Source organism: Octopus sinensis, linkage group LG8, assembly GCF_006345805.1.
Source record: "Octopus sinensis linkage group LG8, ASM634580v1, whole genome shotgun sequence".
NCBI lineage: Eukaryota > Metazoa > Mollusca > Cephalopoda > Octopoda > Octopodidae > Octopus > Octopus sinensis.
The window spans coordinates 62587842-62600341 of record NC_043004.1 but is presented as its reverse complement, the minus strand read 5'-3'; the positions used below and the strand labels follow the sequence as shown (position 1 = coordinate 62600341).

Genomic DNA, 12500 nt, shown 5'->3' with positions numbered 1-12500 from the left:
TGACACTATACAACATCCTCAATAATTGTGTGTTTTCTATTTTTGATTTTCACTGATTACTTAGTTTGATTAATACATGAATATTCCGTCGGAATGTTCGCAAGCTTGTTGACTCGATACAATCTGCCAAAAGTCCAACGACATTGTTCAACGGAAGACAAATTAAGTCTAATAACCAATACAATAAGTATCCTTCCAACTGACATCCATGTTATTGTCATGACATAGAATCCACCTTGTGTAGCTAATGTTTGAAAAAAAAACCTGTTATAGACCCTACTTAACCAATACCGCAAATGTGAGAATTCTTAAACATACACAACTATTGCATCGACATATATGGTTAAATTGGAACCGTTAGCTTTCGCTAAAATATCTTGATTCACGAACAATGCACGCAATAACACGATAAGAATTGCCGCATATACTATAATGTCTTAAGGATCCTATCAGTTATAGGATGTCATCACGAAATATAATTGGTATTATTAAAGTAATTGATAATATTTCTGCTATGCAAACTAGATTTCCTGCGCACCGTATTCTTTGTCCTCAATAAAAAGAATTACCGTAGACACAAGCCCATTCCATCTTGCATAAATTTAATAACACCTTCAATTACCTTTAAACAGTATTTCCCTCGATTCAAACATACTAACATTCACATAACATAATATCTTCTGGGTATATGACACAACGTAAGTGAGTTAATATCAGAAGCATAAAAATGTATTTCCTTCAATAAATATGCAAAGAAATTAAATATCATATAATTGCTTCAAGGGACGTCATACGTTCTGAAAATTAGATAACAATTACTATACATATCGAACAGTGAGTTATCAGTTTGTACATGTTGGCATACAATTAAATGCAGAATGTGATTTTCGAACATGCACACACACATACGCACATATGTGCAAATGCAGACAGAAATGAACATGTGTACACATACACACACACATATATATATACACACATATATATATATACACACATATATATGTGTTCACATGTACACACAGATACATACTTGCATGCATACATACATATATGAATATCTGCAGAAAAAAATGTGATAGCCTAAAATCGTTATGGAGTAGATATATTGTATAACTTAAAACGCATGCTTTTTATGTATCAGATATGTAATTATGCATCATATATGTATTATGTATCATATATGTAATTTCATAGATTTGAATTTGCATATGAGAAACATTCTCAATAGTTAATATCATTTTCCTGTACATGCTATTTAAGTATCTACAACGTTCTTAGTCGTTTTTCTTATCGAATTCTAAGCCAGCTCACATTCTAAAGCATTATGATTGAAGTTGTTATTCGCAGGATCCATAATACAGAGAAAGAGAACGCCAAGTATACACAAACATACACACATATGTATAAATATATATATGTATATATATATGATGGATGGAAGCACTCCGTCGGTTACGACGACGAGGGTTCCGGTTGATCCGAATCAACGGAACAGCCTGCTCGTGAAATTAACGTGTAAGTGGCTGAGCACTCCACAGACACGTGCACCCTTAACGTAGTTCTCGGGGATATTCAGCATGACACAGAGAGTGACAAGGCCGGCCCCTTTAAATACAGGTACAACAGAAACAGGAAGTAAGAGTGAGAGAAAGTTGTGGTGAAAGAGTACAGCAGTGATCACCACCATCCCTGCCGGAGCCTCGTGGAGCTTTAAGGTGTTTTCGCTCAACAAACTCTCACAACGCCTGGTCTGGGAATCGAAACCGCGATCCTATGACCGCGAGTCCGCTGCCCTAACCACTGGGCCATTGCGCCTACACACACACACACACACACACACATATATATATATATATATATATATATATATATATATATGTATGTGTGTGTGTGTGTGTGTGTGTGTGTATGAATTAATTGACAATGTATTATGTATCAATTGATAAGAGAGTGGTAGAAAAATTGGTGGATGTGCAGGTAATGAGAGGTGAATGTGGAGGAGTGTCAGCTGACTTCTTAATACAGAGTACATTGAAGGCATGTTCATGATGGAATGCTAGACATGTGACAGAGAGGTGAATGGTTGTGAATGTGAGGGAACTGGATAGGAGAGAGAAGGAGAAAGAGTATGTAAAGTAACTGAGAGGTGAATATGAACTGGTTAAGAAAGTGGTGGTAGGAGATGTGGAGGAGTGGGAGGTTTTTAGGGAGGCAGTAATGAGATATGCATCTAAGTTATGTGGTATACGAGTTGATGAGTTGACAGAGAAGAAAAGGGCCTTTAAAGTGTGGTTGCAGAAAAAGGATGGAGATGCTACACAGCATCTCCTTTTTACGTTGCTACACAGCATCTCCTCTTCACGTCGCTACACAGATGTGAAGAGGAGAGGGAAGGGAGTGGTGACTGTGGCAAAATGGTTGACGAATGAAATGTTGGAGAAAAAGTTGAGTGAACATTTTGTAAGAAATAAAAATGATATTTTGGAAAGAAGTACATCGGGTAAGAAAGGCGGTTGGAAGAAGGGAAGCAAAAATGAAGGATAAAAATGGAAAATTGTTGAAAGGAAGTGAGAACGTACAAAGAAGATGGGCAGCGTATTTTAGTGAGCTGTTAAATGTGGAGGCTGATACGGAGAGAAGTACAGTGGCTGTATGAGGAAAGAAGTGAATGTCTGTTGTTGGAGAATAGACCCACGGTGCAATTGGAAGAGAGGAGGCGAGGGGATCCTTGCGGGAATTGACAAACCGGAAGGTGCCAGGTATAGCTGTGTAATGCCTAAAAATAGATAGGGTGACAGTGACTGAATGGTTAGTAAGGTTTACGAATATTTGTTATAAGACTGAAAGAGTATGGAAGGATTGGTGAAGTGCCTGTATAGTGCTACTGCACAACGGAAAAGGGAATAGATATGAGTGTGGAAATTTTATGTGTATAACTCTGTTGTGTGTAGTTGTATGCGAGTATTATGTTTGTATCAGTGAGAAATCAGAAAGGGAGTGTGCTACGAGAGAAACAGTGCGGTTTTAAGAGTGGAAGTGGGCGTGCTGATCAAATATATAAATATATATATATATACACATATACATAGATAATATATATTTACACATATACATAGGTAATATATATATATGTATGTATGTATGTATATATATATATATATATATTATATATATATATATATATATATATATAATATAAAGTTATATCTTGAGGGACAACAGCGCTCAAGATATTCAACGGGCTGGAAATAGAAGGGCTCCAATGGGCTGTATACACTTTTTATCCAAGAGGAGGCAATGCGAGCAACAACCACAGAACATCAGAAAATTCAAAGATAGGCCAAACACATACAAATCTTATATACTACTTTATATCTAAACAGTCTCACATTTTAAAAAATTCTTAAATTCAGTAAAATGTAAGTATCATATACAAATAAAAATATAAATGTAAACATAAATTTTGTACATAACACGCTTAAAACTGTTAGAATAAGGGAAATAAATATTATGAAATGAAATAAAAATATGGCATATCAAAAGACGAATAAAATTCCGGCGAATAGTACATAAAGTATAATCCATATACAAGCTTACAAAAATATAAGATATACAGAAGTCCATCTACGGTCCGTTTCGAGGATGTGCCAATTAATATTAGACATATTAGTACTTACAATAGTACTTACAATTGGCACTCCCCTCATTAGGATGTCCTATAAAACACATATAAAACATGAACAAATACACAATCACATACCGGTCATTCTCAGAACACGGCATTTACGTACTCCCAGAAAATTTTCCGTCGATCTTGAATGGGACTTTATAGGCATACAATTCGATCCAGCCGCCATTGTAAATTGTATGCACACAGCACCATCTGGACTATTTCACTTCAGCGCTTAATTTATTTTATTTTGTTTTATTTCAATTTTATAAATTCTCCCATACAGGCAAAGCCACATATTCAGGTTCGAGTCCTCGACTAATAGCTATAACTAATAGACTATAACGAAATAAATACATAAACATTTTCACACCAAAATCATTTTATTATTGTATCCGTTCTAAATTAGAGATGCTGCGGTCGTACATGATACCGATAGCACTTTATGAATAAGACAACCATCCACAACATGAATAATAAGAATAACAATAAAAAGAAATTCAGAGAAAGCAATCTACAAATGAAAGACTCACCTGTAAATAAAGGAATATTTTACACATCACCTCTCCAAAGAACCAAGTTTCTGATACATCAACAAGCAAGGACGAAGGTAGGCAGATCAATATCACCATAAAATCGGCGATAGCTAGATTCATGATGAACAAGTTGGTGACAGTTCGCATCTGGCTGTTCTTGATGACTGCATAACATACGAGAAAGTTACCAACCAAGCCTACTATAAACAGGATGATGAAGATTACGACTAGAATCCATTCACCTGCGTTCGGTTGCACATGCTGTTCGACCATATTTACATAATCTTCGTCCGACAAACAGTATGCATTATAACAAGGTGCCGTTGATGATTCGTCTGACTGCACATCTTCTGTCGAATTATCCATGTTGATGAAGAATCTAGAGAAAAATCGCTGAAATTAAAGGTAAAATTTAACATTAAAATTTATGATTATCGTCATTGAAGTCGTACATAATTGCATCATATAATATATATATATATGTGTGTGTGTGTGTATAAATATATATATATATATATATGTATATATATATGTGTATATATATGTATATATGTATATATATGTATATATATGTATATATATATATAGGTATATATATATATATATATATATATATATATATATATATAGGAGAGGAAAACTTTATAAGGCAGAATGCTCAATTGAAAGTAAATTTTAATAAAAATGGGTGTATGGAAAATTAAAAAAGAAGAAACAATAATAAATCATACCGGTTTTCCTGGCAAGGCAAAGTTTAAAGATTTGGAAGGGGAAATGAATGTTTTTAAATTGAAGAAAAGGAAAAAAGAAATTTACAATGTATATTTCAAAACCTCACCATTTTCTGACTTATATATATAAACATATACGCATATATACATACATATATATTATACACACACACATATATATTCATATATATATATATATTATATATATATATATATTTACATATATATACTCTTTTTTTATTCTTTTTACTTGTTACAGTCATTTGACTGCCGCCATGCTGGAGCACCGCCTTTAATCGAGCAACTCGACACCGGGACTTATTCTTTTGTAAGCCTAGTACTTATTCTATCGGTCTCTTTTGCCGAACCGCTAAGTAACGGGGACATAAATACACCAGCATCGATTGTCAAGCGATGTTGTGGGGCACAAACACAGACACACAAACGCATATATATATACATATATACGACGGGCTTCTTTCAGTTTCCGTCTACCAAATCCATTCACAAGGCTTTGGTCGGCCCGAGGCTATAGTAGAAGACACTTGCGTATATATATATATATATGCACACACACACACATATATATATGTATATATATATAATATATATATATATATGATATACATACATATATATATTTACATATATACACACACACATATATAGAGAGAGATATGTATATATATGTAATATAAATGTGTGTGTGTGTGTGTGTGTAATTTGTAAGAAACATAAATCTGAAAGAGAAAGTACACTCAAAGTTATAGAGCAGTACATATGCAGCGGCCCCTTAATACAACGAGGCCCTAGGTGCCAGTGGATTTAGAAACCGCATCTCCCCAATGCTAAGAATCACAGAAGTAAGAGCATCAAATATATCGTTTACTTTGCTTTCTCTCTTGATACAAAAACGTATGTAGCTAGAATATTCCGTAAATTAATAGATAAGCTTTTCACTTGTTTCCATAGATAGGGGCCCATTGTCAGCAGGCACAAAGTTGGAGTCTCTAGTGATTTTCCCCCAATATTAAGATCATTCTAGTTAGCGCCCCAAGGCCACGTCTGGAGGCAGGCTACACAAGCAGAGGTCGCAATAAATGCCCAGTGGTAGGGCACTGCAATGTAGTCGTCTACGAAGCTGAAACATTAGCAAACCTTGGCAATAGCACTGGTACAAGCAGTAGCAGCCGTACATACGGATACAGATTTACCAATGTCGTCACCATCGCCACAGTTAACAACATTAAGAATAATAACAAGAACAGCACTAGCGACAGCATCGGCAGTTCCCCCCACCCCCGATGGCATCGACAGCACTAACAACAACAACAGCAACATCGCCATCAGCAGCAACATTACCAACTGCTTGCCTAACAGTCCTTATAGCAAAAGCAACTGTTCTAAGCCAGTGCCATCGCCAGCAATAACGACAATAATAGCAATAATAACAACGACAGTTGTCCTAGCGGAGGCTCCAGTGAGGGTTGTCCTGGCGAAAGCTCCAGCGACAGTCGCCCTAGCAGAAGTGCCAAGAAGGCCGAATGTTTAAATTTGAAGAGATGCATCATTATATGAGAAGTAATTAAGTCTTTTTTTCTATATTTGGTACCAACCATTTGTCTATTGAATTTGGATGATTACTTTGAAAGTTAATGTAAGTTAATTTAGTATTTGGTTTATAGTAAGGCGCATATCTAGCTGTTCTAAGGTTAAAATTAATATCTAAAATCAATAGAATTATTTTTGGTTTCGAAATAGTCGAAATCTCTTGAGAAACGGATGGAAGCTTTTCTTATATATCTCGAGTTTCTATTTAGATTGTTTTTTTTTCTTTTTTCTGACAAAATCTGCATCATCCCTATATAGACAAGCGCCTATTTCTGAACATTCACTATTAATATTGAATAAAATATATGTTCCAACAAGGTTTGCCACCAGTGCGGCCTCAGGCAACCCCATAGCAATGTCAAAACAGTATGTATATATAATACACCACCCATATATATATATATATATATATCTATATATATATATATATATATATATATATATATATACATATATATGTTCGTACATGTATGTGTTTATTTATATATATACACATATATGTATGTTTCCAGCAACCAGTAAATTTAAATATAGATTGTAACGTATGTGAAATATATAACGTCCATTGTTTACAGTAAACAACAGGAGAGTCTGTCTCCCAGTAAGTGAAAGCGTACTCTTTTACTTGTTTCAGTCATGTGACTGTGGCCATGCTGGAGCACCGCCTTTAGTCGATCAAATCGACCCCAGGACTTATTCTTTGTAAGCCTAGTACTTATTTTATCGGTCTCCTTTTTGCGGAACCGCTAAGTTACGGGGACGTAAACACACCAGCATCGGTTGTCAAGCGATGTTGTGGGGACAAACACAGACAAACACGCACACACACACACACACACATATATATATACATATATATATGACGGGCTTCTTTCAGTTTCCGTCTACCAAATCCACTCACAAGGCTTTGGTCGGCCCGAGGCTATAGCAGAAGACACTTACCCAAGGTGCCACGCAGTTCAGTCCCACTGGGTGGCACCTTGGGTAAGTGCAAGAAAATATGAAAAGATGATGTGATAAAATGTTTATGTCATTAATTAAGGAACCATTGTTACCTCAATACGAGTTGATTCATTAAGAAAAAAATCATATGTTAAAATTATAAAATCCTAAGCATTGCGTTACTTTGTAGTTCCGTACATTGTGTAATGCAGACAGCCTTATTTCTGACATAGTAATGTCATATGACGTCAAAGTTACAGAAATGGCAAATTTCACTGTAACATTGAAATTTCAATTCATTTTCTTATTACATTTAAAAACATAGCAAGAATAAAACAATTATTTAAATTTTTGCTTTTGTTTTCAATTTTTATTTACTTTCGTGCGAGAAAATTTACCATTGCTAACTATATATAACTAGGAGCCTAAGTCAGCTTGAAGATGTTGGTATATATTAGGGGGGCAGAAAGTGTGTCAATAGCCAGCTAGAGAAGATGGTCTCCCGGGGCTACAAGCTACAGTAGCATCCACCCTTAGTGGTTAGCCACATTTAAGTGGCAAATATACTTCACATTGTCGTGCAGCTACTGTTTACACCTCGTTCAGAGATTTATATATGTATATATATATATAATACAAAATGGGACAAGAACGCAAAACACCCGGGCAGCTAGGTGACACAAAAAGGAACAACAAAACATTCAGATAGACGATACAAAGAAAACAAGGACGGGTCATTCGAAGTTTTCTTTCTTCAGTCAAGCACCAGATTATCCTCGCAATTTCGGCTGATAATGCTTAAGATTGCCCCAATCTGGCCAGCACCAAGGAAAAAGAAAGCTAAGAGCATTAGATTCCTTGGAAGAAAGCAGCGAATGCATACAAAAACAAGGACGGAAAATACGGACAATGTTACACAAATATAAATATAATAAAATATACAATAAAAGTAATAACAGGACATAACAACAGGTATCTTTCGATAAAGAACGAATTGAATTAAGCTGGCACGAACATCTTTATTAATCATGACAGATATTTCGACACATCTAGTATCGATCCGCCAAGGTTGGGATACTTAACACCTGGTTCAAAAGCATCCGACAGTCCGGACATGATAAATAATAATGCTCCTATCTTCCATCTTCTGCATTTCATTTACCATATACATAACGAATGCTGTGAACGAGACTTTTTTATCCATCTACGCTACAAAGTATAAACAATTTGTTTTATATATATATATATATATATATATATTATATATATATATATATATATAATGTAATTGAATGTAATGTAGTATCATTAATCAATCGACCATGGTAAAATCAATTGATTAGTATGTGGCATAAACAAGACTAACATAAAAGGAAGTACGAAAGTTTCTATAAATGATCAATAAATTTAAATAATCGATTTATCAAATACACTCTAGCTATATCGAAATTAAATAGAAAATCAGACCTCAAAAATCTCGAATTTGAACGTAAGAAATGTTGATTGTTATGCGAAAATCAAGTCACAAACCGAAAGGAATGGAAGTCGTTGCTAAACTCTACAGGTATTTTGAAAGGAACACTGTGTGACTAATAGGTAACATTAAGTTGTGCTTCATAGCTAGCTATTGCTCTAACTCATAAAGTGGAAAAAAGATTGTGTTGTAAATTATTCTCGATCAAATAATTTCAAACTGAATAGCTGTATAAACAAATTTATCCATGATACATTTGTTTAATATTACTCAATAAGCGTTCAGCTCCACGTTATATATATGTGTGTGTAAATGTTTGCCTTATTTGAAAAATGAATCAAAAACTTCAACTGTGATAGGAGAAGATCTTTACGCAGCATTAAGTATGTTCGGAAAAGAATGACTCTTATTCATGGCAAACGGAACAACCACCTGCAGCTCAACACTATTTACAGCCTATTGGAAAACCGTGAAAGGAATGTTTTCGTACAAAATTATAACTGTGTATCAACTATTTAACCTAGTTTCCACGTTCACGTTCAACTTATCTGCTTTAATCTATGCCATTTTACACGCATAAAGACGCGCATATGCATATAGCCATACATACACTGACAAATGATGCATACATATGTATGTATGTATATATATATATATAATTATATATATATATATGTGTGTGTGTGTGTGTGTGTGTGTATGTGTGTGTGTGTATGCCTTACAGTATTGAACAGACTATCAGTTGACATTCTTCACCGTTACTCTTAGCACTCTTCAAATTCTATGTTAGTTTCCGTCCTATCACGCTACGCTTACCTAAATCATTTCCTCATCGTCCTGGTCGGCTTACAATTGGCGTTTCCGATCTGAGTACCACTTAGCTACTTCATAGATGTAATCATTCTCTCATATCCGGCACTGCAGTCACTCGTTCATTTGGCTTCTTTCTCGAATTATATTATTTCCCATATGGTCTCTTAATGTTAATCCATGCATGGAGTTTTCCATGACCCTTTAAGTTTTAGCCAATCGATGTCCATCCTTCGTAGTAGCCCCAGTTTCAGTTGCGTTTAAGAGCGTTAGTAGGACGGTGGCATTACAGAATCTCGCTCGTATGGTAACGTATATATTTGCTTTAGGCACATCCTAGAATGATGTAAACACCTTCTATACTGCTTTCCGACCCCGTTTATTTTGTTTTCATTCTAAGGTATACTACTACTCGATGAGCATAATATCATTTGCGAATGGAAGCTTTATTCATTGCTTGCCATTGATATTTGCGCCTCCTGCTTAATCAGTGCCCTTTTAATTTTTGGAGTGATGGTATCTCCTTGCTTGACACCCTTCCTAAATGGAATCTTTAGTGCTAGCGATAGCAAAGCTATATCTGTTGTATACCTGGATTTAACATATCTCAGCCGTTTGATGTATAGCAACTCGACACCTTGCATTTCCAGGGATTTGCTCAATGAGCTCGTCCCGACGCTATCAAAAGGCTATTCGTAATCAACAAAGCGATACACGGAGGAATGTTAGGTTCATTCGCTCGTTCAATAAAATAGATTTGAGTCTATGCTTAGTCTATCGTACTAGAGTCCCTATGGAAACCTGATTGCTCTCTCAGCTTTTAGTCGTCCAGGTGCTTCGATAGTCTGGTGACTATATATAGTGTTGCTTGCCCAGCTTTATACTTTGACATCACTGATATCCAGCTTCAACTACAATACAAAACAATCATATAATTGCTGTATTTAAAGTGCAGAAGTAGCCACTCGATAATATAGAGTATCGAATTCAATACTGCCTATAGTACCCAGAATAATTGTCATGTAACCAAGAAATCGACATAAGTTGTAGCATTTCATCAGTGTAGATACATGCTATAGACCGGACATAATAAAGGCAGATACCATATATGGAAGGCAACATAATCCATATGGTACAGGAATCCGCCTTCGATTATATATACATGTTATATATAGATGTCAGTACATATTTGCCTGTCGTTGTTTTGAGCAGATCCTTTATTGAGGTAAACAGAGATCCTGACATTATTTTCTTTGAGATTTCAGCATATATATCTCAGTGCATATTCAGTATATGCCTTGAGTAGACATAGTCTTTTATCTCCTTGCATTCTTTGCCTCCATCCTCCGATCATTGTATGTACGTGCATACTTTGCAGTTTTTGAGTTTAAGCTGTGAAATCTGTAGATTCAATAGGGAGAGCAAGACAAGATACATCCTTCTTATTGCACAAGATTGTATGGAACCGTATTCATGCTGTTCACCATAGTTTGTTCTTACCGCAGGCTGAATCCTACAAAACGTTGTCTTTTATTATCTCTCGTAATGCATTTGGGAAATGAGAGATAACCACCTGTGTAATAATGAGTGCAGACATTCACACTGTATTAGTGGAATCCACTGCTATTCTGAGATCCATTTCTAAGATAATATCACAACAAAATGTATCGAGCTGCTTTATGTTGATCGAGGAAACCGAAAGCCTTGCAAACATAACACAAACACACACGCATGCACACACATACACACACACATAGAAACATATACACACAGAAACACACATATATGCACGCGCCGGTGCCCACACTCATACGTACAAATGAATATTTCTCTTTCACTTGTGTATATGTGGACAAAGAGAAGAGTAGAGCGAAAGGGGGATATGGAGAGATAAATAGAGATAGAGATAGAGAGATAGAATGAATGAATGAACTCCGACCACGTGAGGCTATGTGCTTCTATTTGTTCACAGGGTATAAAAAAATATTTGCACTTGAATAACGCGAAGTATACTGCAAAATTGGGAACGAACTGAAACGAATTTAACCTATGAACAGTTCGTTTCTCATAATTAATAGATATTTTTTATATTAATAATAATAATAATAGTAATAATAATAATAATATAATAATAATAATAATAATAATAATAATAATAATAATAATAATAATAATATATATAATATATATATAATAATAATAATAAATCTAATATAATGGTTGTAGTTTTAAGAATAGCAGGAATTGCACACGGTAATTATCACCCCCAAATTACAAGAGAGCTAATTATATATTATGAATGTGCCATTTTCAGAAGATTGGATTTGAGTTATTAGACGTAATGGTACTTAAATGTTAATTACTATATTGGAATGCAGCATTTGGCCCAAAGCACAGAACTTAAAATTCATTCGCAAAATATCATTTTACGTATAAAACGTGACGGGTCATAGAATTTATACTATCCAAGACATTGCAGCCAAATATCTTTCACATCTAACACAGCCGTCTCCTCGAATTACGAATATATATGACGAATATATAACGCCAAAATATACGACGTTGCTTTATACTTACCAAAATATCAAGTGGGAATATTTTACCAGATCTCACCTGAGAAGACCAGATGAATACCAAATATAATTCATTTCCTACATGAATTGCATTTACCTCTGGATTGCAAAACAATAACTTATGCATGCAATAATATTAAAAAGGGAAGT

General features: G+C 35.0%; 1 protein-coding gene across 2 annotated transcripts in view; it reads right to left on the bottom strand.

The window, feature by feature from the left end:
• LOC115215151 (orexin receptor type 2) overlaps window positions 1–12500 on the bottom strand; it is a 470081-nt gene that overhangs the window by 248360 nt on the left and 209221 nt on the right. The window contains exon 2 of one of the 2 annotated variants that reach the window (XM_029784324.2): window positions 4207–4602. In XM_029784324.2, the coding sequence (XP_029640184.1) occupies window positions 4207–4575 (369 nt within the window). In that variant the 5' untranslated portion in view covers window positions 4576–4602. The remainder of the gene's footprint in view (window positions 1–4206; window positions 4603–12500) is intronic. The other variant, XM_036505429.1, reaches the window with a different exon arrangement.